The 25,582-nt window shown below is 43.7% G+C and overlaps 4 protein-coding genes across 22 annotated transcripts; 2 read left to right on the top strand and 2 right to left on the bottom strand.

Moving 5' to 3' along the window:
* Positions 1–166: 166 nt before the first annotated feature.
* Positions 167–9,883, top strand: LOC119327650 (replication protein A 32 kDa subunit B-like). Of its 15 annotated transcripts, none has more exons than XM_037600753.1 (13): positions 167–544; positions 2,381–2,578; positions 2,815–2,974; positions 3,101–3,298; positions 3,418–3,468; positions 8,295–8,402; positions 8,492–8,576; positions 8,682–8,723; positions 8,818–8,890; positions 8,995–9,082; positions 9,173–9,300; positions 9,390–9,458; positions 9,565–9,883. In XM_037600753.1, the coding sequence occupies exons 4-13, from the start codon at positions 3,221–3,223 to the stop codon at positions 9,641–9,643; spliced, it is 801 nt and encodes a 266-aa protein (XP_037456650.1). In that variant the 5' UTR covers positions 167–544; positions 2,381–2,578; positions 2,815–2,974; positions 3,101–3,220; the 3' UTR covers positions 9,644–9,883. The 15 variants fall into 15 exon arrangements, with proteins under 15 accessions (XP_037456650.1, XP_037456649.1, XP_037456643.1 ...); XM_037600752.1 differs by having other exon boundaries at positions 168–544; positions 9,167–9,300; XM_037600746.1 differs by having other exon boundaries at positions 174–544; positions 2,381–2,549; positions 8,479–8,576; positions 8,818–8,895; positions 9,167–9,300.
* LOC119327649 lies at positions 891–3,047 on the bottom strand. 5 transcript variants are annotated; one of them, XM_037600740.1, is made up of 8 exons: positions 2,938–3,047; positions 2,770–2,853; positions 2,368–2,695; positions 2,063–2,258; positions 1,883–1,975; positions 1,519–1,781; positions 1,354–1,429; positions 891–1,263 (listed from the first exon to the last, which is right to left on the bottom strand). In XM_037600740.1, the coding sequence occupies exons 1-8, from the start codon at positions 2,969–2,971 to the stop codon at positions 1,138–1,140; spliced, it is 1,200 nt and encodes a 399-aa protein (XP_037456637.1). In that variant the 5' UTR covers positions 2,972–3,047; the 3' UTR covers positions 891–1,137. The 5 variants fall into 5 exon arrangements, with proteins under 5 accessions (XP_037456637.1, XP_037456641.1, XP_037456639.1 ...); XM_037600744.1 differs by having other exon boundaries at positions 1,519–1,763; XM_037600742.1 differs by having other exon boundaries at positions 2,782–2,853.
* Positions 9,884–22,740: 12,857 nt separating the features above from the next.
* On the top strand, positions 22,741–23,553 carry LOC119328420. The gene is made up of 2 exons (XM_037601409.1): positions 22,741–23,050; positions 23,136–23,553. The coding sequence occupies exons 1-2, from the start codon at positions 22,838–22,840 to the stop codon at positions 23,481–23,483; spliced, it is 561 nt and encodes a 186-aa protein (XP_037457306.1). The 5' UTR covers positions 22,741–22,837; the 3' UTR covers positions 23,484–23,553.
* A 151-nt stretch (positions 23,554–23,704) lies between these two features.
* LOC119328419 (protein FAR1-RELATED SEQUENCE 5-like) lies at positions 23,705–25,576 on the bottom strand. Its single transcript, XM_037601408.1, has 3 exons — positions 25,446–25,576; positions 25,045–25,341; positions 23,705–24,573 (listed from the first exon to the last, which is right to left on the bottom strand). Exons 1-3 carry the CDS (start codon positions 25,560–25,562, stop codon positions 23,959–23,961), a joined length of 1,029 nt encoding a protein of 342 aa, XP_037457305.1. The 5' UTR covers positions 25,563–25,576; the 3' UTR covers positions 23,705–23,958.
* Between the last annotated feature and the right edge of the window lie 6 nt (positions 25,577–25,582).

Genomic DNA, 25,582 nt, shown 5'->3' with positions numbered 1-25,582 from the left:
TCGTTTATCCACAATACACGTTACGTTTGAGGTTAGAGGATGCCGGATAATTAATGACCCGTAGCTGTTTAACACAGATGTTAATTACGTCGCGGTACAAGCCAAGCCATTTTCCGTATATTCGCCATAAAGTTCTGTTGAGAAACACAGTAAAGTTCAGCGGGGCAGAGCGCACAGTACCCCTCCCTCCCCCCACACCTCCGCAGCTTTCCTCCCCTTTATCCATCTCCTCCGCCACTCAGCTCCTCCACCGCCGTGGCGCCGATTCAGAGACACTGCCGACGGCGGTGTGGCAGATCGAACTGGGGCAAGTTGATCCGGCAAAGCATATAGGTAACAAATCAACAGAACTCGTCAAACCCGTACCAGATCGGAAATATCCATCTCGATACTGATCTATATTCATCTCATATTCCCCAATTCTTTGCTGAGCTATGCTAAAAAAACGGGGGCGGAGGACGCGGCCACCTGGTTGGCGTCAACGGCGAGCGTCCGACAGGCCGTCAGTCTCATTCAGTTTTCTGTCGCCCCGCCCTAGATGAAGGTCAGGGGAATTACTTATACACCACCACTTACTGCTCTTTTTGTGATTGATTATTTTACTTCAGTTTCATGGAAACCACTTTCTGATTGTCATTATAGTTCGTATACGAGCCACTTAAGATGATGTACTCCCCATATGTGATTCTAGTACAAATGTTCAGCAGCGCTGCCTCGAATTTTTTTAACTTGATATACTAATTTGTTTAAGCGAAAACACTTTCAAAAATTGGGGAGTATACACACACTACCCGTGGAAACCGTTTTTGGGTCCGCAGGAGAAGAATCGTGTAATAGATGGGTTGGAAAGTCATTGTAATATGTTGTTATCGTCAGTCTAAAATGCAGAGTTCTGGATAAAATCCACAACGATGTGAATTTGGGCATAGTTTTTTCAAACACCTATAGGCCATAACGGATTGCACCAAATGGTTAAAGCTTTAATTTACTAAATCTTACAGTCCGCTAAATTCAGTTTTCTTGACTGCCCAAAAGCATAAAGCTTGCAGATTAGGACGTCCCATACATATAAAAGTTCAAACTGCAGCTTCGATTCTCGACCAAACAAGCGCAGATAGTTTGCTAGAGCAATAATCATCACGCATCCTCCTTGTTCCTAACAAGGCACTTCTTGTATCTCTCAGGCAAGTGTCCAATGTTCCCCTCCAGTCCAAGCACATCTACCAGTATGTTCATCCTGGAATGGAGCACCCCGTCGTGTTGCTGTATAGGAACAAATCATGAACTATCAGTTCATAATCACAGTGTTTCAGCAATATAAAAATAAAACAATTGTCACAGCTTCGTCCGAACCGGGTTCAGGTCCCTCTTGAATTTGCTTCCCATCCAATTCCGGCCATAGTGCAGTGCATATACCCCGCTGTCTGGCCTGCGAAAGGTCGGATAAAATGTAAACACATGTGCTTAAGACCCCCCCTCACAACATCATTGCGATTAGTTTTGAGTTGTCGACATTACCCGCTGCATAGACCAACGTTTATCCCTTTCGGGAACACTGTATTCCATCTCGTCATGTCAGGAGCCCAACCTTGAAAAAATGCTTGAATGCACCTTTGCAATGCTTCATGAAGATTGTCTGCAACCTTTCTGTGCCTACTCTGGATGACTTTGTCAGACTCGTCTCCGTTGTTAATTGTTGGGTCAAGAACGATTATCCTCCTCTTTACAAAATCCCAAATGTAGGTCGACCATGTGAAGTTGAACTTGACGTTGAGTAAGAACTAGAGAATAAATCAAACATGTATGTGCATCAAAATACCCGTCCTATATATAGAAAAATCTAGGCATGATATCTAGGCATGAAAAATCTAGACAGAATTACCTCAGTGCATCTGTGCACGCCATACTTGATATGTTCCCCAATAAACATGTCCTGCACATACCTCACAATCACGTCTCCTCTGCTCACATGGTTCTGTCAAATCAAACAACGAATCATTAGGCAGAGCTGCTTGATCATATCAAAAATACATATTACTTAAGCATAAAATGCGGTCCTCACCACAAAGTCTGGCTCGAGCCAATGTCGCCAGCACCCTTCATCTTTATCCAATGCAAAAGTGTAGTCAATCTGCTGATATCTTCTAACTGCTATTGTCATCAAATCATTATCTATCACACCCCCTTCCGAAAGGTTCGTCCTGATTCGCTCGGCAGAGAGCTCGATGTATTTTGGCTGAGTGCTTATAACCCAATTGCTGCAAATGTAAAAACACACGATAATGTGAGAATCGCTTGTGACAAGCACCCCAGAAAAAGATTGAAATCTATGGAAATATTGCTGGATGCCGCATAAATAGTACATACTCTTTCCTTGCAGATGCGGGCTCCTTCATAAACATCTTGAAGACCTTTTCAACATTAGCTGGTGCTCTTAGGGGAGGATCGTACCCCAGAACAAAAGGGGACCGTGCAGCCTTGCCTGGCTTAACTGTTCTTTTTCGTTGTGGCTGTGTACTGAGGCCATCTTGTGTCTGTGGAACGTTCAGGTTGATTGCTGCCTCCTCCATCTCCTCACGTACGTCCAACTCTTGTGCCGCGATCTCCCCGTTCAGGCTAACAGGTGTTGTTCCCGCCGCCTTATTCGGCTCTATCGCCCTGTGCACAGGAGTGCATATTATGTCAAGCCCTGAGCCTGCAATGCACATTTTCCCAACATCAGCATGATCCAAATACAGCATCACACAGTGTGTTAGTGTTATTCATTACATGTTCTATCACCTTGGAGTTCATTTTTCCCATATGTTGATACAGGTGTTGTGTTAGCTGATGGCACGGAGCTCGTACCTGCAACTATTGACAAAGCATGTTAGGTACAGGAATATTGAAAGATGACTGGCGAAGTATGGTACATCCCATGGGACAAAATCAATTTACCTTCTGGTGTCACCGCTCTACTGAAATCATCCATCAGGTCTTTGCTCCTAAAACCTGTGAAATCTATTTTGAATCTGCTTGGACCGGCCTGGGCAGTGTGATGCTGAATGTGGAACGGTTGTTGAGTTTTAGCCACAACTGACAATTCCCTTCCCGGTGATAGGACTGGCCCAGCATTGTCTATTCCGAGGTCATATGAGGGAACCTCTGTGTTAAGCACTGCATTAGGGCCATATACCCATTGCCTACCATCTGCTGCTTTGGCCTGGATTGGCATTTGTTCATGCACCACAGTGTCATTTGTTACTTCATTGTCTTGGTCTGCTGCCGCGACCAGTCCTTCCAGATTCTTAATCGCCGGGTCAGGATCCTCCTCTGTCTCTTCGACCCTTGCTCTTTTCGGGGAACCACCCCGTTGACTGTCATTTGACCTATGGATAGGATTACCATCATCTACATTCCGTTTATCTGTATTCACAGGACAAATGGCCGAACGTGGTGAAAATGGCGACTTTTCTCCGGACTCTTCAGGTGAGACATCATCACCTGTATCGTCAATACAAAGGTATCAATTACAAGCACAACATATGATTCATCAAGTCCTGGTCCATTTAATTTTGGTCATATTCATAGCATAACTCGTTTACCTTGGTAGTCTTGTTCCCTTGGCCTTTTGTTGTTCTGCCTTACAGTTTCTGATATTTCATCAATATCTGCGAGCATCTTAGAGGTCTCTTCTTCAATGAAAATGTCAGTCTCCCTCACAACACCATCCCACCCATCCGCGTGCTTTTTGTTTATCTTGGCCCCTTTCTTAGACGCCGCTTGCAACGCTGCTCGGCATCTAGATGAATATTGGCCCACTTTTTCCACAAGTATAGTAACAATCTGATATTACACAAAACGAAAATCAGCACTGAATGTACATCATGCAGCATTCTGAACACACTAGCACGTAGGTCAATATGTATATTGCGATAACTTTAGTACCTCCTCGATCATCGGTGCTCTTTGATATCTGCTTGACCCGGCTCCGATATCAGCAATCTTGCCAATGAAGGACATTGAAGCTCTGTTCCTGCTATAGCACACTGTGTGCGCCGGCCTCGGCTGAACAACAAATATTCACTGCAAGTTAGTCGCAAACATAATGCAAAGATAACATCTGAAAAACAACCAAAATGAGTAGGGTCAACGTTTAGGACTGTACCAGAAGTAGTCCGTATATAACAATATCTGCGTTCTTTCCTGCGCTTGTGTCCTTTTCAATAACCATGTTAATCTTTTTCTGATCATAGACCTTGCATCTTGGGAAGACGTCGTGTGGTAGGTTCTCGTCCTCAAGATCAAGATTGTCCAGATAGAACACCTGTGGAATTATTTATCTACAATATTAGTCATCACATATGCATCTTCGTATGCACAAGACTCAAACCAGCTTAGTTTACCCATACCTGAATGAAGAAAGTGCAACCAGAGATGTTTGATTTAACTTTGCCCCCAAGGAGCTCTGACTTGACCCTCCCAGCTGATAGAAGCACTTCCTCCCGGACATACTTACCCCAGTTGTACATGTGTATGAGATCAGGGGTGTGCAGACCTCCCCAGTATTCTGTCAGGAAGTAGTTGTGCTTCAACGGTGGCGCGAGAACATATGTAACTGCACATACAACATAGGCAACCTTGAAAGCATCAGATCCTGCCTTGGTCATTGCCCTACCATATTCCTTCTTCACGATTTCCTCAATCACTGAGATCCTTGTTTCACTGCTGCTTATCCCTAGTGTTTGCCTAACTGAAGATAATACATGGGGTGCTGGATTCTTGTTTATAGTTGCTCCCTCTCCGGGCACACCTAGAACCCTCTCAACGTCTTTGTCATCAAATGGAGTGTCCCTTCTACCATCCACAATTATTGCTGAAGCTTTTTCATCAACCTTGCTGAGAACCCACATTTGCTGGTGCCTATTGGTCCTGGTAATTTTTGGCAGATGCATTAGACCACCTAATTTCATCTCCTCAACAAGCCTTTTTTTCTCCTCTGACAAAACATCATTCAGCTTCTTAAACCTCTTCACGCTGCCCCTGGAGTTTATCGCACATGTTCCCCCCCTTTTTTTTCCCTTTCCGCAACCGTCAGACTCGGATTCATCATCTATTGGACCCGCTTCAGTAGTTGGGTACGCATCAAATGCATCTAAGTCATCTTCATTCGATTCTTGGTACATTGATCCTGACGAGTCTGATGCCATGAGCTGTAGCGAAAATATAAGCATGAGAATTGATTCATAACTCTGCAAAATGAATGTAATTGCATGATGCCACAGACCCTAAAGTTTAATGCAGGCCAAAACATCTGAATGTAATAACAAATGCATAATCATGTTTCATGAACAACTCATTTACCCTGGTTTGTATAACCTTGATGGTCAACAATGGTAAGTGGCAGTTCAATTCATATTCAAAATGTTGGTTTAAGTTTGAATTGCATGAGCACCTTACTCTATCACACTTTAGAAATTATGACCCCAATGTTATTCCCCAACAGCTATGCCTGAAGCAAATTAGCGCTAGTTGTACTAGCATGTACTATGAACTGTTAAATGGGGCTGGTTTACGTATCAGGAGTGTAGCCATCGGGAATTGAAGATCCATGCACAACTAAACGACCCTTATTGAAATAACCCGCAGAAACACCCTGGACCACCTTAGTTTGGGTAGCAAAAAGTAACGGATAAACATAGATACAGACTCTGCTGCCCTAACTGATGCACTAATAGGTGGGGAATCAGCTTCCATAAATTCATGCGTTTCAAAAGGATCCAGCTAGGATGAACTGCAAAGAACGACTAGCTGGTAGGTGGGAAATTGAAGTTTGATGCACATTTAAACGCCCCTTCATGAAATAACTCCCATAAAACACCTCGGAATGTCTTAGTTTGGATGGTAAAAAGTAATGTAAAAAGGTAGGTTCAGACTCTGATGCCCTAACTGAAACACTATTAGGTGGGGAAACAGTAAACATAGATTCATGCATTTCCAAATAATCTAGCTAGTATGAACTGCGAAGAACAGCGAGCTGGTTCCACCCAAACTTGGGGTGTAAACCAAATCGTTATAACAAGCTCAGAACAATTTCTTCTCTCATGAGCGGGGGCTAACATGCATAGCAGGTGGATCTGCGTTCTTTATCGAGGGGGAGAACAAGGAGCCTGGGTCATACCTTTTGCAAATCTTTATCCCCAACTTGCTATAGTTCTTGGACCTGCGCTCGAACAGAGATGAGTAGCTGCTCTTGCTCTCTGTCCAGGAGGCTGTCGGTGTGGAGGGGAACGAAACAAAGACCTTGGCCCTTGCCCCCAGCACTCACCCACAGCTTTTACCACGTTGCTGCCTGGTGGGCTGGCCCACAGCTGCTGGAGAGAGAACAGTTGTTTTAGGCTGGCATAGTAAAGATTTGCAAGATACTTTTGTTACTTCCGGATGCAGTACACAAGGACGATAACTATCATCTCAGCGCGTCTTATGCCACCTCAACTCTCTCAATACTGAATTATTAGGATTTTTTTCAAACACGTGGATAATGCTTACTAATCCATTCTGAAATGAAATAGTACAGTGATATATAAATTGCTGACTGACAACTGCTACCACTGCTTGATACACTACATCAGGCACTGAGCTTTTAGTAGGAAACACAACTTCCAAGCTCCTAACAAGTGGACACTTAAAAAGCACTAAGATACAAATAGATGGTGTATGGGCCACCAAATCTCTAGGTCAATGACATCCGTCTCACTTAGCCACCCATGCAGACGTGATCGCTACGATTGCAGCCACTGGTGCAGTAGCCACTAAAGCCATCTGGAGTGCCTTGTTCGTCCTCTTGAGCTTCCTTATCTCAGCATATGCCTCCTCGAGCTCTTCATAAACCTCGTCCAGCTTCTCCTCGCACCTCTCGTGACGAGTCTTGTGGTAGTTGGCAAGATCAACAGCAGATTGGTAACGCTGGTTCGTGTACCTGTCGAGGTCATCCTCCCAGAGGTACACTTCGCAAAACCTGGCACCTTGTACCTGCACACACATGATACAATGGACAGAGGAAATGGTATTAGAGAAAAAGGGTCGATATGTGCATAGATGGGGACTGTATTTACCAAAAGCTCACATTGTAATTGACACAGTTCAGATAGAACTTGTCGCGCCTAGCCACCAAGGATCCACTGCGCCTTGCGCATTGCCTGCCACACGCACAGTGCAACCTGTGGAAGGTCTGCACGCTGGCCATCCCACTGCTTCTCGTGCACTAGGAGAATGGATTATGGCTGGAAGCAGGTTCTCTACAGAATTGCTGTGAGTTCGTTGTCAAGTGTTGTCTTTCCCATGGAGCTCACACCCCTTTTTGTAGAGAACCTTGTGTAACTGTACATTAACTTTCCCATTACTCCTGCTCCTAACACGCGCAGGAGCCAACTATGTAGTCATTTATCTGTCAGGCTGCATTTCACTGTTCATGCCACTTCGCCAGCAGTGCATGTCCAGTCCCAGCTTTATGCGCGTGCTGTACTGGCACTCCGGGAGGGAGTGATTCCTGCATGTGCTTCTGGCCTGAATCTCTCACTTCGGATGGAGCTCACGGGTGTGCTTTGCATCGCAGGGGAAGCTAGCAAAATGTCAGCGTCAAATATAACAGGTTAATCGGATCATCCATAATCAGTGTGGCCGATGATGAGTCAATAACACTCAAGTCTCGTAGTGAAGGCTCTAAATAACAGTGTTAAGTTATGTGGCCGCTGACAAAAAAGTTCTTTAAATTTTGTTAAGTTCTGCGGCTGGCAACAAGAAAGTTCTTTAAAATCTGTTCCCGTGCCCACTTGGCTCCCTGGTATCCACATGTGGCCTACAGTAGCATATATTAGCCACGTGCCTGCTCCCATTGTGTTGACATTGGATTCCATCCATGCATGAGAGGTGGATAGGTGCCTCCTCCCCCGGTAGATGCCTCCCTTGGCCACCCTTCTGGCCGCACCATGCGTCTCAGCTCTGTGACTATTGACTGATGTGCACATCGCCATGCCTTGGCCGTACTGGGCCGCGCCGCGCGGGTACTAGTACGCTGCGCATGGGCATTAGTATAAGGTGGCGTGCCCCTCCACCCTCACAGCTTCATCTTTGTCATGGCAAATCGAGCCAACTCTACCCCTGAGCTGTTCACCGGCCAAGTAATTATGGATCCGCGCCCCAACTCATCTGGTACATCGTCCATCAATGTAAGCCCATGTTGCATCTAATCTTGTGGTGGTGTTCAAAGTAGAATGTTTAATATCTTATATAATCTCTGCTCCTCAACTCCACAGACCGCTCCATCGTCTCTAAGGCCCCTAACTATTAAGATGCTGCTTGATTCTTTCTTCGAGGACACTGAACGCTATCCATTGATCATCGACGGCATGCCAGTGTCATCGGTAGGATCACACGCACACATATTTAGGGTCATATATTATCATGTAATCGTATGAACTATTTCTGAATTAAATTCAGGTGGATCTGATAGGCATGGTCAGAAACAAATCACTCAGCATGGATCACTGCACGTTCGGCCTATATGATGGCACTGGGTCCGTTAATGTATACTTCTGGTAAGATATTAATCAAGACACGTTGCTTACATACTCCTAGTGGGGTAACCAGATTTTAGAGTGCAAATATTAAAGACATTATTTGACCATCCTTGTTGACACCAGGTTTGATGGCCGTCAAGACTCCAAGGATGCTTGGTCGTTCAAGTCAGCACATATTTTTCATTATTAACACCTTCGGTTATTCCATTGCAGTTATGTTCACATCATACCTTCTCACTCATTTTCTTCTTACAAACAGCGAAGGCATGTATGTACGTGTTGTTGGGAGGGCTACCAGTTTGGAGCAATTTTTCCAAATCAAAGCCTACATGGTCAGGTGAATGATCGAGTTGTTAGTCTCCAAATTTCCAAAATGCATGAATTTTTCATTATCAGTGTGCTTGATTGCATATTGTCTTCAATTTCTATATGCCAGGACCGTAAAGAACTTCAATGATATAACCCATCACTTTATCTACTGCATCAAGGCCCATATCGATATTTCTAAGCAGAGCAGACTAAAGGTTTGAGTTGCTAACCCATCACTTTATCTACTTCATCTTGCTTATTATTCCATCGTCTCTAACTGAAAAACTGTGTATATTAAGCTTCAGGAAAATTCCGTTGCCACCCCGTCGGCATCAACCGTCATGCCAAGGTATCAGATTGCTCCGAGCCAGATACCAGAAGATTGCAGCTTTGAGGATAAGATATTTTCCATTTTGCGCGACCCAGCATACCGGTGAGCACGCCGACCCCCCCTCCCCATCCGCTATTTCCCCGATGTGCAATAGAGTTCTGCACGTTAACAACATAAAGTTCTGTATGCAGTGACATGGATCATGGGGTAAGTCTAAAGCTGCTTCGCAGCGCACTTGGCGCAAGTCAAGACGATATCATGTAATGAAAAATTCCAACTGTTTTTTTGAAAACATGCCAAATGTCATTCCTGAATACTTGCCTAATAAAAGTGACTCGTGCGGTGATGCTTGTTATTTCAATTTCAGAAAGTAATAATAGAGCAAATCCGACTCGGTGAGATGTACACTACTATCGATGAACGCCATTTCAAGTCTTCAAACTGAAGACGTTCATTGTATCGTCGCAATGCTATGGGTGATACTTCGTTTTTGTCACCAGCCCCAACGCCCCCCTTGCAAATCTGCTGGTTTCAGACTAATTAGGCCCGTATTATTTTTGTAATAATAATTATCAACTCAGTGATATTATCTTGCTAGGGCTTTTTGTACCCCATTGGGAAGGATTATTTTGCACTTCATTGCTCCACATGTTTGTGTAAAGATGTAATCCCACTCCTTGATTAATCTGGTTCTAGAGATAGTGCCACTATTCCCTGCTCACACAGCTACGCTACCAACTCCTGTTCACTCCTGTTTCCTCTCCATTCACCTTCTGTTCCTTCCTGTTTCCTCTCCATCCAGCTACCAACTCCCACCCTCGCTTGTTCATGTCCAGCATCATTCCCACATCGGTCCTTGACAATGACAAACTTCTGGTAGAAATCCTTACTAGGCTATCATGCACTCGTTCACTTATTCGCAGCTCAGCTGTTAATCCCCAATGGATGTCTGTATCTAGATCTCAGTCTTTCCTTCAGGCGTATTCTCGTTGCAATCGTCCGGCAGTGCTCGGATTCTTGGCAGAGTTCGAGCGTGGTTATAGTCTCCATTTTCGTGTTGTGGATGCATTAGCTTTTCAAGGTGAGTCGACTAGAGCTCTGCTTCGTTCCCGTATAGATGATTATTCCCTATCACAGAAACGCATACTAGCATCTGAATCTGGTGAGCTGCTAGTAAGTATTATCAACCCTCCCTTCGTTTCCTCTGAAACGGGCGAGACTGTCGTCGATGGCTACTACACCTTGTTCCCTAGCTCGTTTCCACCAGTATACTACTTTGTTGCGTCTCGTATCCCTCGAGTCCCTCGCATGCATGGCCAGCACAACCCAAACTTTTACGGCCAATTTGGCATTCTGCCAGCAGCCGGCCAGATCGAGTTCTCTTTCTTTGTCAAGGACGCAGCCGGCCCTTTTCTGAAAACATACGATGGTATTAAATTCAGGTCTAAATCTGATTTCCACGTATATGTATGTGTTTTCAGAGGTGGTGTTTGGTCAAGATTTGTGTCGGCTCCTTTTGAATATCGTTCTCCTTGCATCTTTCACTTAGATCCTTACTCCGTTTTAGCCGGGAGCTCATTATACATGATGTATGTCGTGGGCATGATCATCTGTTTCGACATTCCTAGCTCTACGTTCACTGTTGTCCATCTACCAATATCAGCCAGATCTTGTTTTGACTACAGTGTTTCCCTAAACGAGTCTGGCATCTTGTCTCTTGTTAACTGTTCACATGGCTTGCTCAATACGTGGCTGCTTCAACTAGTACACGGCCGCTTGCAGTGGAGCAGTTGCTCAAGATTAGATTTAGTAAAGGCATTTTCTAGCAGGGGTGGACCTACCATATGGCAGTCTGCATTTGGCATGGAGTACGGGGAGGTTGGCCCTGGTGATTTCTACTCCGTTCATCAGCCAGCAAGAACTCATCAGTTGTTCTGCTAACCTTCGCATTCGACCATGGCATGTTTGTCGTGGACACTGTTAACGACACTGTTAATGAGGTTCACTGATTGCCCGAGGATGGAGACATGAGGCAAGCATTCCCCTTGACGGAGCGTTGGCCACCGACTTTCCGTGACTGAAGACTCCGCCACTGTTTGTTCAACAACTATCATGGTCCAACCATTATGTTGTGTATGTAATGGGATCCTTGTGTCCATGATACTATTGTATTGCATTTGTAATGAACTCGGTGTGTCCATGAGACTATGATTTTGCATTCCCCCCTGCTTGTAACAGATGAACAATTGAGGAACCATAATCTATGTATCGGTTTTTCACTTCGCCTCATATATAATTTAGGTTGTTTTATATTTCGTGAATGTGGATCGTAATGGCTTCCTGCTATCTAAAGTCATCCTTCTCGAACTACATGAGTAATAGTTGTGTCGAACAGAAGATCATGTTTTGACGAACTTCCTTCGTTTTGGTCAAAACAAGCACCGGTCGTGGGCGTGTAAAGTACTATAGCCGGCCGAAGTTGAGATACATGTGCATTGATATCATTTGCTAGAGTCTTTCATCTTGATTACTATAACCGGGCCGGGGTTAAAATATATGTGCATTGCCATCTTAATTACTAAAACCGGGCCGGCGTGTAAAGTACTATAGCCCGGGCCGAGGTTATGATACACGCGCATTGATATCAACTTCTTCATCTCGATTCACATATGAGAGCTATTCATCTATGAGTAGTGAACTATATATTGGAGCCTTGTAACATTAACGGATCACACGAGCACTAGTCATCGTGCATTTCCCTGATCACACACTAAAGTACTTCATCCCGAATTGCATGAGCACCAGTCACCGGTTACTAAAGTACTATTTTCGGGCCTAATACCGGGCCGGAGTTAAAATACATGTGCATTGCCATCAATTGCCAAAGTCCTTCGGTTTGGTTAAAACATGCACCGGTCATGGGCGTGTAAAGTACTATAGCCGGCCGAATCTGACATACATGTGCATTGTTATCATTTGCTAAAAGCTTTCATTTGAACAACCCAAACACCGCGCATGAGTGTGTTTCCTTGGATCGCATGATAAAGTTCTTCACCTCGAATCACACGAGCACTAGTCATCGATGGGTAAAGTACTATTGCCGAGAGCTTAGTAAAAGTATCATGCATTTCTTGAATCACATGCTGAGTGATTGGTTACTTTAGTATTATTTTCTGGCCTTGTAACATTAATGGGGCAGGAAACAAAACATGCCGCAACACCGACTGAAGCATGCATATCATTAAAATATCATTAGTACTAGCCACATTACCGCCACGAGTATGCATCGGTGACACCGACATCTACTGCTAAAGTCCTTCACTCAGAACGACATGAGCACCGGTCACGCGGGTGTAAAGTACTATAACCGGCCCGAAGTCAACATACATGTGCATTGATATCATTGGATAAAGTCCTTCGTTCTGATCAAAACGAGCACCGGTCATGCGTGTTTAAAGTAATATAGTCGAGGGCGAAGTAAACATACATGTGCATCGGTATCAAGTACTAAAGTCCTTCATATTTAATGAAACGAGCACTGGTCCTGTGTGTGTAAAGTACTATAGCCCGGGCCGAGGTTATGATACACGCGGATTGATATCAACTTCTTCATCTCGATTCACATATGAGAGCTATTCATCTATGAGTAGTGAACTATATATTGGAGCCTTGTAACATTAACGGATCACACGAGCACTAGTCATCGTGCATTTTCCTGATCACACACTAAAGTACTTCATCCCGAATTGCATGAGCACCAGTCACCGGTTACTAAAGTACTATTTTCGGGCCTAATACCGGGCCGGAGTTAAAATACATGTGCATTGCCATCAATTGCCAAAGTCCTTCGGTTTGGTTAAAACATGCACCGGTCATGGGCGTGTAAAGTACTATAGCCGGCCGAATCTGCCATACATGTGCATTGTTATCATTTGCTAAAAGCTTTCATTTGAACAACCCGAACACCGCGCATGAGTGTGTTTCCTTGGATCGCATGATAAAGTTCTTCACCTCGAATCACACGAGCACTAGTCATCGATGGGTAAAGTACTATTGCCGAGAGCTTAGTAAAAGTATCGTGCATTTCTTGAATCACATGCTGAGTGATTGGTTACTTTAGTATTATTTTCTGGCCTTGTAACATTAATGGGGCGGGAAACAAAACATGCCGCAACACCGACTGAAGCATGCATATCATTAAAATATCATTAGTACTAGCCACATTACCGCCACGAGTATGCTTCGGTGACACCGACATCTACTGCTAAAGTCCTTCACTCAGAACGACATGAGCACCGGTCACGCGGGTGTAAAGTACTATAACCGGCCCGAAGTCAACATACATGTGCATTGATATCATTGGATAAAGTCCTTCGTTCCGATCAAAACGAGCACCGGTCATGCGTGTTTAACGTAATATAGTCGAGGGCGAAGTTAACATACATGTGCATCGGTATCAAGTACTAAAGTCCTTCATATTTAATGAAACGAGCACTCGTCCTGTGTGTGTAAAGTACTATAGCCCGGGCCGAGGTTATGATACACGCGCATTGATATCAACTTCTTCATCTCGATTCACATATGAGAGCTATTCATCTATGAGTAGTGAACTATATATTGGAGCCTTGTAACATTAACGGATCACACGAGCACTAGTCATCGTGCATTTCCCTGATCACACACTAAAGTACTTCATCCCGAATTGCATGAGCACCAGTCACCGGTTACTAAAGTACTATTTTCGGGCCTAATACCGGGCCGGAGTTAAAATACATGTGCATTGCCATCAATTGCCAAAGTCCTTCGGTTTGGTTAAAACATGCACCTGTCATGGGCGTGTAAAGTACTATAGCCGGCCGAATCTGACATACATGTGCATTGTTATCATTTGATAAAAGCTTTCATTTGAACAACCCGAACACCGCGCATGAGTGTGTTTCCTTGGATCGCATGATAAAGTTCTTCACCTCGAATCACACGAGCACTTGTCATCGATGGGTAAAGTACTATTGCCGAGAGCTTAGTAAAAGTATCGTGCATTTCTTGAATCACATGCTGAGTGATTGGTTACTTTAGTATTATTTTCTGGCCTTGTAACATTAATGGGCGGGAAACAAAACATGCCGCAACACCGACTGAAGCATGCATATCATTAAAATATCATTAGTACTAGCCACATTACCGCCACGAGTATGCTTCGGTGACACCGACATCTACTGCTGAAGTCCTTCACTCAGAACGACATGAGCACCGGTCACGCGGGTGTAAAGTACTATAACCGGCCCGAAGTCAACATACATGTGCATTGATATCATTGGATAAAGTCCTTCGTTCCGATCAAAACGAGCACCGGTCATGCGTGTTTAAAGTAATATAGTCGAGGGCGAAGTTAACATACATGTGCATCGGTATCAAGTACTAAAGTCCTTCATATTTAATGAAACGAGCACTGGTCCTGTGTGTGTAAAGTACTATAGGCCGGGCCGAGGTTATGATACACGCGCATTGATATCAACTTCTTCATCTCGATTCACATATGAGAGCTATTCATCTATGAGTAGTGAACTATATATTGGAGCCTTGTAACATTAACGGATCACACGAGCACTAGTCATCGTGCATTTCCCTGATCACACACTAAAGTACTTCATCCCGAATTGCATGAGCACCAGTCACCGGTTACTATAGTACTATTTTCGGGCCTAATACCGGGCCGGAGTTAAAATACATGTGCATTGCCATCAATTGCCAAAGTCCTTCGGTTTGGTTAAAACATGCACCGGTCATGGGCGTGTAAAGTACTATAGCCGGCCAAATCTGACATACATGTGCATTGTTATCATTTGCTAAAAGCTTTCATTTGAACAACCCGAACACCGCGCATGAGTGTGTTTCCTTGGATCGCATGATAAAGTTCTTCACCTCGAATCACACGAGCACTAGTCATCGATGGGTAAAGTACTATTGCCGAGAGCTTAGTAAAAGTATCGTGCATTTCTTGAATCACATGCTGAGTGATTGGTTGCTTTAGTATTATTTTCTAGCCTTGTAACATTAATGGGGCGGGAAACAAAACATGCCGCAACACTGACTGAAGCATGCATATCATTAAAATATCATTAGTACTAGCCACATTACCGCCACGAGTATGCTTCGGTGACACCGACATCTACTGCTAAAGTCCTTCACTCAGAACGACATGAGCACCGGTCACGCGGGTGTAAAGTACTATAACCGGGCCGAAGTCAACATACATGTGCATTGATATCATTGGATAAAGTCCTTCGTTCCGATCAAAACGAGCACCGGTCATGCGTGTTTAAAGTAATATAGTCGAGGGCGAAGTAAACATACATGTGCATCGGTATCAAGTACTAAAGTCCTTCATATTTAATGAAACGAGCACTGGTCCTGTGTGTGTAAAGTACTATAGGCCGGGCCGAGGTTATGATACACGCGCATTGATATCAACTTCTTCATCTCGATTCACAAATGAGAGCTATTCATCTATGAGTAGTGAACTATATATTGGAGCCTTGTAACATTAACGGATCACACGAGCACTAGTCATCGTGCATTTCCCTGATCACACACTAAAGTACTTCATCCCGAATTGCATGAGCACCAGTCACCGGTTACTAAAGTACTATTTTCGGGCCTAATACCGGGCCGGAGTTAAAATACATGTGCATTGCCATCAATTGCCAAAGTCCTTCGGTTTGGTTAAAACATGCACCGGTCATGGGCGTGTAAAGTACTATAGCCGGCCGAATCTGACATACATGTGCATTGTTATCATTTGCTAAAGTCTTTCATTTTGAACAACCCGAACACCGCGCATGAGTGTGTTTCCTTGGATCGCATGATAAAGTTCTTCACCTCGAATCACACGAGCACTAGTCATCGATCGTTAAAGTACTATTGCCGAGAGCTTAGTACAAGTATCGTGCATTTCTTGAATCACATGCTGAGTGACCGGTTACTTCAGTATTATTTTCTGGCCTTGTAACATTAATGGGGCGGGAAACAAAACATGCCGCAACACCGACTAAATCATGCATATCATTAAAATATCATTAGTACTAGACACATTACCGCCACGAGTATGCTTCGGTGACACCGACATCTACTGCTAAAGTCCTTCACTCAGAACGACATGAGCACCGGTCACGCGGGTGTAAAGTACTATAACCGGCCCGAAGTCAACATACATGTGCATTGATATCATTGGATAAAGTCCTTCGTTCTGATTAAAACGAGCACCGGTCATGCGTGTTTAAAGTAGTATAGTCGAGGGCGAAGTTAACATACATGTGCATCGGTATCAAGTACTAAAGTCCTTCATATTTAATGAAATGAGCACTGGTCCTGTGTGTGGAAAGTACTATAGGCCGGGCCGAGGTTATGATACACGCGCATTGATATCAACTTCTTCATCTCGATTCACACATGAGAGCTATTCATCTATGAGTAGAGAACTATATACTAGAGCCTTGTAACATTAGCGGATCACACGAGCACTAGTCATCTAGCATTTCCCTGATCACACACTAAAGTACTTCATCCCGAATTGCATGAGCACCAGTCACCGGTTACAAAAGTACTATTTTCGGGCCTAATACCGGGCCGGAGTTAAAATACATGTGCATTTTCATCAATTGCCAAAGTCCTTCGTTTTGGTTAAAACAAGCACCGGTCATGGGCGTGTATAGTACTATAGCCGGCCGAATCTGACACACATGTGCATTGTTATCATTTGCTAAAGTCTTTCATTTTGAACAACCCGAACACCGCGCATGAGTGTGTTTCCTTGGATCGCATGATAAAGTTCTTCACTTCGCATCACACGAGCACTAGTCATCGATCGTTAAAGTACTATTGCCGAGAGCTTAGTACAAGTATCGTGCATTTCTTGAATCACATGCTGAGTGACCGGTTACTTAAGTATTATTTTCTGGCCTTGTAACATTAATGGGGCGGGAAACAAAACATGCCGCAACACCGACTGAATCATGCATATCATTAAAATATCATTAGTACTAGCCACATTACCACCATGAGTATGCTTCGGTGACACCGACATCTACTGCTAAAGTCCTTCACTCAGAACGACATGAGCACCGGTCACGCGGGTGTAAAGTACTATAACCGGCCCAAAGTCAACATACATGTGCATTGATATCATTGGATAAAGTCCTTCGTTCCGAATAAAACGAGCACCGGTCATGCGTGTTTAAAGTAGTATAGTCGAGGGCGAAGTTAACATACATGTGCATCGGTATCAAGTACTAAAGTCCTTCATATTTAATGAAACGAGCACTGGTCCTGTGTGTGTAAAGTACTATAGGCCGGGCCGAGGTTATGATACACGCGCATTGATATCAACTTCTTCATCTCGATTCACACATGAGAGCTATTCATCTATGAGTAGAGAACTATATATTAGAGCCTTGTAACATTAACGGATCACACGAGCACTAGTCATCTAGCATTTCCTTGATCACACACTAAAGTACTTCATCCCGAATTGCATGAGCACCAGTCACCGGTTACTAAAGTACTATTTTCGGGCCTAATACTGGGCCGGAGTTAAAATACATGTGCATTGCCATCAATTGCCAAAGTCCTTCGTTTTGGTTAAAACAAGCACCGGTCATGGGCGTGTATAGTACTATAGCCGGCCGAATCTGACACACATGTGCATTGTTATCATTTGCTAAAGTCTTTCATTTTGAACAACCCGAACATCGCGCATGAGTGTGTTTCCTTGGATCGCATGATAAAGTTCTTCACTTCGAATCACACGAGCACTAGTCATCGATCGTTAAAGTACTATTGCCGAGAGCTTAGTACAAGTATCGTGCATTTCTTGAATCACATGCTGAGTGACCGGTTACTTAAGTATTATTTTCTGGCCTTGTAACATTAATGGGGCGGGAAACAAAACATGCCGCAACACCGACTGAATCATGCATATCATTAAAATATCATTAGTACTAGCCACATTACCACCATAACTATGCTTCGGTGACACTGACATCTACTGCTAAAGTCCTTCACTCAGAACGACATGAGCATCGGTCACGCGGGTGTAAAGTACTATAACCGGCCCGAAGTCAACATACATGTGCATTGATATCATTGGATAAAGTCCTTCGTTCCGAATAAAACGAGCACCGGTCATGCGTGTTTAAAGTAGTATAGTCGAGGGCGAAGTTAACATACATGTGCATCGGTATCAAGTACTAAAGTCCTTCATATTTAATGAAACGAGCACTGGTCCTGTGTGTGTAAAGTACTATAGGCCGGGCCGAGGTTATGATACACGCGCATTGATATCAACTTCTTCATCTCGATTCACACATGAGAGCTATTCATCTATGAGTAGAGAACTATATATTAGAGCCTTGTAACATTAACGGATCACACGAGCACTAGTCATCTAGCATTTCCCTGATCACACACTAAAGTACTTCATCCCGAATTGCATGAGCACCAGTCACCGGTTACTAAAGTACTATTTTCGGGCCTAATACCGGGCCGGAGTTAAAATACATGTGCATTGCCATCAATTGCCAAAGTCCTTCGGTTTGGTTAAAACATGCACCGGTCATGGGCGTGTAAAGTACTATAGCCGGCCGAATCTGACATACATGTGCATTGTTATCATTTGCTAAAGTCTTTCATTTTGAACAACCCGAACACCGCGCATGAGTGTGTTTCCTTGGATCGCATGATAAAGTTCTTCACCTCGAATCACACGAGCACTAGTCATCGATCGTTAAAGTACTATTGCCGAGAGCTTAGTACAAGTATCGTGCATTTCTTGAATCACATGCTGAGTGACCGGTTACTTCAGTATTATTTTCTGGCCTTGTAACATTAATGGGGCGGGAAACAAAACATGCCGCAACACCGACTAAATCATGCATATCATTAAAATATCATTAGTACTAGACACATTACCACCACGAGTATGCTTCGGTGACACTGGCATCTACTGCTAAAGTCCTTCACTCAGAACGACATGAGCACCGGTCACGCGGGTGTAAAGTACTATAACCGGCCCGAAGTCAACATACATGTGCATTGATATCATTGGATAAAGTCCTTTGTTCCGAATAAAACGAGCACCGGTCATGCGTGTTTAAAGTAGTATAGTCGAGGGCGAAGCTAACATACATGTGCATCGGTATCAAGTACTAAAGTCCTTCATATTTAATAAAACGAGCACTGGTCCTGTGTGTGTAAAGTACTATAGGCCGGGCCGAGGTTATGATACACGCGCATTGATATCAACTTCTTCATCTCGATTCACACATGAGAGCTATTCATCTATGAGTAGAGAACTATATATTAACGGATCACACGAGCACTAGTCATCTAGCATTTCCCTGATCACACACTAAAGTACTTCATCCCGAATTGCATGAGCACCAGTCACCGGTTACTAAAGTACTATTTTCGGGCCTAATACCGGGCCGGAGTTAAAATACATGTGCATTGCCATCAATTGCCAAAGTCCTTCGTTTTGGTTAAAACAAGCACCGGTCATGGGCGTGTATAGTACTATAGCCGGCCGAATCTGACACACATGTGCATTGTTATCATTTGCTAAAGTCTTTCATTTTGAACAACCCGAACACCGCGCATGAGTGTGTTTCCTTGGATCGCATGATAAAGTTCTTGACTTCGAATCACACAAGCACTAGTCATCGATCGTTAAAGTACTATTGGCGAGAGCTTAGTACAAGTATCGTGCATTTCTTGAATCACATGCTGAGTGACCGGTTACTTAAGTATTATTTTCTGGCCTTGTAACATTAATGGGGCGGGAAACAAAACATGCCGCAACAACGACTGAATCATGCATATCATTAAAATATCATTAGTACTAGCCACATTACCACCATGAGTATGCTTCGGTGACACCGACATCTACTGCTAAAGTCCTTCACTCAGAACGACATGAGCACCGGACACGCGGGTGTAAAGTACTATAACCGGCCCGAAGTCAACATATATGTGCATTGATATCATTGGATAAAGTCCTTCGTTCCGAATAAAACGAGCACCGATCATGCGTGTTTAAAGTAGTATAGTCGAGGGCGAAGTTAACATACATGTGCATCGGTATCAAGTACTAAAGTCCTTCATATTTAATGAAACGAGCACTGGTCCTGTGTGTGTAAGTACTATAGGTCGGGCCGAGGTTATGATACACGCGCATTGATATCAACTTCTTCATCTCGATTCACACATGAGAGCTATTCATCTATGAGTAGAGAACTATATATTAGAGCCTTGTAACATTAACGGATCACACGAGCACTAGTCATCTAGCATTTCCTTGATCACACACTAAAGTACTTCATCCCGAATTGCATGAGCACCAGTCACCGGTTACTAAAGTACTATTTTCGGGCCTAATACCGGGCCGGAGTTAAAATACATGTGCATTGCCATCAATTGCCAAAGTCCTTCATTTTGGTTAAAACAAGCACCGGTCATGGGCGTGTATAGTACTATAGCCGGCCGAATCTGACACACATGTGCATTGTTATCATTTGCTAAAGTCTTTCATTTTGAACAACCCGAACACCGCGCATGAGTGTGTTTCCTTGGATCGCATGATAAAGTTCTTCACTTTGAATCACACGAGCACTAGTCATCGATCGTTAAAGTACTATTGGCGAGAGCTTAGTACAAGTATCGTGCATTTCTTGAATCACATGCTGAGTGACCGGTTACTTAAGTATTATTTTCTGGCCTTGTAACATTAATGGGGCGGGAAACAAAACATGCCGCAACAACGACTGAATCATGCATATCATTAAAATATCATTAGTACTAGCCACATTACCACCATGAGTATGCTTCGGTGACACCGACATCTACTGCTAAAGTCCTTCACTCAGAACGACATGAGCACCGGTCACGCGGGTGTAAAGTACTATAACCGGCCCGAATTCAACATACATGTGCATTGATATCATTGGATAAAGTCCTTCGTTCCGATTAAAACGAGCACCGGTCATGCGTGTTTAAAGTAGTATAGTCGAGGGCGAAGTTAACATACATGTGCATCGGTATCAAGTACTAAAGTCCTTCATATTTAATGAAACGAGCACTGGTCCTGTGTGTGTAAAGTACTATAGGCCGGGCCGAGGTTCACACATGAGAGCTATTCATCTATGAGTAGAGAACTATATATTAGAGCCTTGTAACATTAATGGATCACATGAGCACTAGTCATCTAAAGTACTTCATCCCGAATTGCATGGGCACCAGTCACCGATTACTAAAGTACTATTTTCGAGCCTAATACCAGGCCGGAGTTAAAATACATGCGCATTGCCATCAATTGCCAAAGTCCTTCATTTCGGTTAAAACAAGCACCGGTCATGGGCGTGTAAAGTACTATAGCCGGCCGAATCTGTCATACATGTGCATTGATATCATTTGCTAAAATCTTTCACTTGAACAACCCGATCACCGCGTATGAGTGTGTTTCCTTGGATCGCATGGAAAAGTTCTTCACCTCGAATCACACGAGCGCTAGTCGTCGGTGGGTAAAGTACTATCACACGAGCATTGATATCATCTGATAAAGTCCTTCGTTTCGATTGAAACGAGCACCGGCCATGCGTGTGTAAAGTACTAGTGTATAGTGGGAAGTTAACATACGTGTGCATCGGTATCAAGTACTAAAGTCCTTCCTTTCTAATGAAACAAGCACTGGTCGTGTACGTGTAAAGTACTTCACTCATCGACATGGACTGCTAAAGTCCTTCACTCATAATGACATGAGCACCGGTCACGCGGGTGTAAAGTACTATAACCGGCCCGAAGTTATCATACATGTGCATTGACATCATTTGATGAAGTCCTTCATTTCGATTAAAACGAGCACTGGTCATGCATGTGTAAAGTACTATCGTCGAGGGCGAAGTTAACATACATGTGCATCGATATCAAATACTAAAGTCCTTATTTTTTAATGAAACAAGCACTGGTAGTGTGTCTGTAAAGTACTATAACCGGGCCAAGGTTATGATACACGCGCATTGATATCAACTTCTTCAACTCGATTCACATGAGAGCTATTCATCTATGAGTAATGAACTATATATTGGAGCCTTCTAACATTAACAGATCACATGAGCACTAGTCATAGTGCATTTCCTTGACCACACACTAAAGTCCTTCATCCCGAATTGCATGAGCACCAGTGACCGGTTACTAAAGTATTATTTTCAGGTTATCCCAAAATGTTATATATTTATAATTATCCCAGCCTTCCAAAATGCACTTTTCTCTGAATCAAACTATAGTGAGGTTATCCCAAAATTCCCCAAAAAATGACCCGGCCCTCACTGTTGTAAAGTTTGTTTACTCTTTTGGCCAGATTGTTGTAGTTTTTTAGCACAACATCTGCAGAAGAGCAAATCATCATACGTATGACCTGTGTGTTGTACCACATCCAACGCAAGGGCAAAAACTAGTGCCAACATTCCTATATCCTCCCCACCCCTCACCCCCTCCCGAACGAGATGCCACAGCCACAAAATCCCCTCCTCCTCCTCACCAAACCTAACCTTATCCGTGGCGTGCGTCTTCGCTGCTTGTGGTCTCCCAAATGGAATCCTCTTCCTCGTCATCTGGAGCACGCTCGTCCTCCCATGGTGGACCTCCTGGCTATTCTCCGAACCCTTCCCCAATTCCTTATCGTGAGCAGCCGCTAGCATACGAGCCATCTGAAGATTGCCCATGCCACAAGAAAGCGGCGAGATGGATCTCCTGGAGCAACGGAAATCCTGGTCGTAGGTATCTGACCTGCCACAGATCTCGGGTAAGCATTCATTTGACAGTATTTCCTTCTCCGTTCTTGCTGGATCTTTCTCGCATTCATATATTTGGCACACTTTCTTGTCCAGGTCGGAGGTTGCAGGTGGTGGCGATGGATTGATGACCCTACTACGCCCTTTCTTCGCCAACTTTTGGTCGATCTGCGTGACGCGGTGAACAACCTCCGGAGGGAGAACACTCAGCTCAGAGGAGTAAATGCAGACCTGGAAATGGGGATTGAGGATCGAAGCACCCAGAATAATGCTTTGCGGGATGCATTGCGCAAGATGAAGGAACAGAATCAGGCTCTTGAAGAGAAGTTGGGTCAAACTGAAGGCCCGCTGAATGTGAAAAACAATGGTCATCAGAAGCGGATGCTTTTTAGTGTAGTTCTGATAGTGATGATTGTGTTTTTAGTTAGCAAGCTTGCTGCTTAGTATGATTAACTTAGAGATGCACTGCTTCTGCTGTTGTGCTCTGGATGTGCAATATATTTACTATTGTGCTCGTCGCTGCTGTTTCACCTCGTCAAACTGAAGAATGTAATTTCTTTTAAACATGGTACGTATGTCACATGTTAGAAATCATGTAGCATAACATATTGGCAGAGCATCATAAATTTAACGATAGCAAACACAAGTTTCTTAGACAAAAGACAAGCCCCGTTTCAATTTCAGATGAACTTGTCCTTTCTCGCATCAGTACAAATGTTATCTTCTTACTTGCACATCATCTGAAGCAGTGCCAAGTTTTAATGTCTTGAAACTGAAAGATCACTACACGGCCGCAAAATAAACCTAAATGTTCACCACAACATCATTTTTCATCTTCCTTAACAGCAAATGAGGTTATTTGCACAAAAAAAATGCACGAGCCAAGAGTAAAAGTAAACCAGTTGCAAGTGCAATCAAATCATTGGAAGACGCCGAACATTCTTCCTGAGCAGTTATTCCTCTTGTGGCCTTCCAGGCCGCACTTTGTACACTTTGGAACTTTCCTTTTTTTCTTTGCTACCCCTCCATATGAGGGGCATCCCGATGCTTTGTGACCCCTCCCTCTACAGATTGAGCAAAACTTTGTTCTTGGCTTGCTGACATTTTCATAACCTGGCTTTGCTCTTGCGTTTGTTGGCCTGCCTAGATCCCTCTTGCGTGATACAACATTCATTGAACCTGACAGACCATTTGCTCCTGGTGTCACAGGGACATCTTGGTCATGTGCTTGAGCAGTGGCTTGATCATTTAACCCTCGCCCATCGCTCTCCTGGTTGATATCATTTAGAACACTTATTGCGTCCAGCAACTGCTTCATTGCAGCTCCATAAGCTTCAGTGTTCTTGTCCCCCATTTGGACAATCTCGAGCGCCTTACTGTACAAGGAAGAGTGCCGATAAGTTGCGTCCTTCAGTGCAGAATTGCATGCTTTATATATCATCAGATGCACTGGCAGGTTCTCGCAGGCGTTCTTCGTCCATCTCTTCATGATGTGTACTTCTGGGATCTCCCTAACTCCGAGATGTAGCAGCACCTGTCGACGACAGAGAAAACGCTTGGTCAGATTAAATCTCCATATATGGATCCTATATTAATTTATGTAAATATGTCTCGGTGACATACATGCTCTGAGGATACGTGTCTGAATCTAGGTGTACCACTTTTGCTTAAAAAAGGGTGTTGCAAACTTGGAGCAGGCCAAAAAAACTCAGTAACTGATAGAGAGTGTATTGTAAAAAACTGAGGTTTTAGAATTCAGGAACTATCGCAAGTAAGCTCCGTCAGATGAAGAAATCATGAGTATTGTGACATACATGCTATGAGGATACATGTCTGAATCTAGGTGTACCACTTTTGCTTAAAAAAGGATATTGCAAACTTGGAGCAGGCCAAAAAAACTCAGTAACTGATAGAGAGTGTATTGTAAAAAACTGAGGTTTTAGGATTCAGGAACTATCGCAAGTAAGCTCCGTCAGAGTAAGATAGCATGAGTATTGTGACTTACCCGAATAGCATGACAGCACAGCATGCCCATATGTGAGTAAAGACCACACTCACATAAATATCCTCCGGACCCCTGATGAAACAGAACATGATATTGTGTCCTGGACCATGCTTGCCTCCTCTCTGCATAGATGTGGTTAACAACGTAGACCACGCCTTGTTCTGTCTGCCAGGCCTCTTGTAACACAAATGACCCTGACAAGTAAATTGCGTGTTGGAACAGCTCATACATAGCTGCAGTGTAGACCTTGCTTGCATGGTATTCTAGAGGCACTCCCAGGTTGAAGACAACGCCACCCTGAAACCATCACTTGCCAATGAGTTAACTATAACATATATGAATCCATGCAGTTTCGTGAACCAAATAACCATGCTATGTATGATGATTTGTCTATGGCTTACCACACGAGTCTTCTTCGCTTGAAAATCTTCCTCTGATTGTCGATCAAACAATAATTTTTGATACTGCCTTACAAAATTGTTCATGGACGATGCCGGCTGCACATAATTCTTGAGCATATGGTTTGCACTGTCGGAAC

Source organism: Triticum dicoccoides, chromosome 7A, assembly GCF_002162155.2.
Source record: "Triticum dicoccoides isolate Atlit2015 ecotype Zavitan chromosome 7A, WEW_v2.0, whole genome shotgun sequence".
In the NCBI taxonomy this organism is placed as follows: domain Eukaryota; kingdom Viridiplantae; phylum Streptophyta; class Magnoliopsida; order Poales; family Poaceae; genus Triticum; species Triticum dicoccoides.
This window is presented reverse-complemented; position numbering and strand designations above follow the sequence as displayed.

Excerpts from the sequence above, each read along its gene's own strand:
- LOC119327649 (XM_037600740.1), bottom strand. The coding sequence starts at position 2,971 with ATGGATGATTTCAGTAGAGCGGTGACACCAGAAG. Across the intron at positions 2,259-2,367 it reads CCCGCATCTGCAAGGAAAGA|CAATTGGGTTATAAGCACTC; the intron begins GTATGTACTATT and ends TTACATTTGCAG. Across the intron at positions 1,430-1,518 it reads AACGTTGGTCTATGCAGCGG|GCCAGACAGCGGGGTATATG; the intron begins GTAATGTCGACA and ends GACCTTTCGCAG.
- LOC119327650 (XM_037600748.1), top strand. The coding sequence starts at position 3,221 with ATGCACCACAGTGTCATTTGTTACTTCATTGTCTTGGTCTGCTGCCGC. Across the intron at positions 9,083-9,166 it reads CTAAGCAGAGCAGACTAAAG|CTTCAGGAAAATTCCGTTGC; the intron begins GTTTGAGTTGCT and ends GTGTATATTAAG. Across the intron at positions 9,301-9,389 it reads TTGCGCGACCCAGCATACCG|TGACATGGATCATGGGGTAA; the intron begins GTGAGCACGCCG and ends TTCTGTATGCAG.
- LOC119328420 (XM_037601409.1), top strand. The coding sequence starts at position 22,838 with ATGGAATCCTCTTCCTCGTCATCTGGAGCACGCTCGTCCTCCCATGGT. Across the intron at positions 23,051-23,135 it reads TGACCTGCCACAGATCTCGG|GTCGGAGGTTGCAGGTGGTG; the intron begins GTAAGCATTCAT and ends TTTCTTGTCCAG.
- LOC119328419 (XM_037601408.1), bottom strand. The coding sequence starts at position 25,562 with ATGCTCAAGAATTATGTGCAGCCGGCATCGTCCATGAACAATTTTGTA. Across the intron at positions 25,342-25,445 it reads AAGCGAAGAAGACTCGTGTG|GGTGGCGTTGTCTTCAACCT; the intron begins GTAAGCCATAGA and ends TGATGGTTTCAG. Across the intron at positions 24,574-25,044 it reads TGTGCTGTCATGCTATTCGG|GTGCTGCTACATCTCGGAGT; the intron begins GTAAGTCACAAT and ends TGTCGTCGACAG.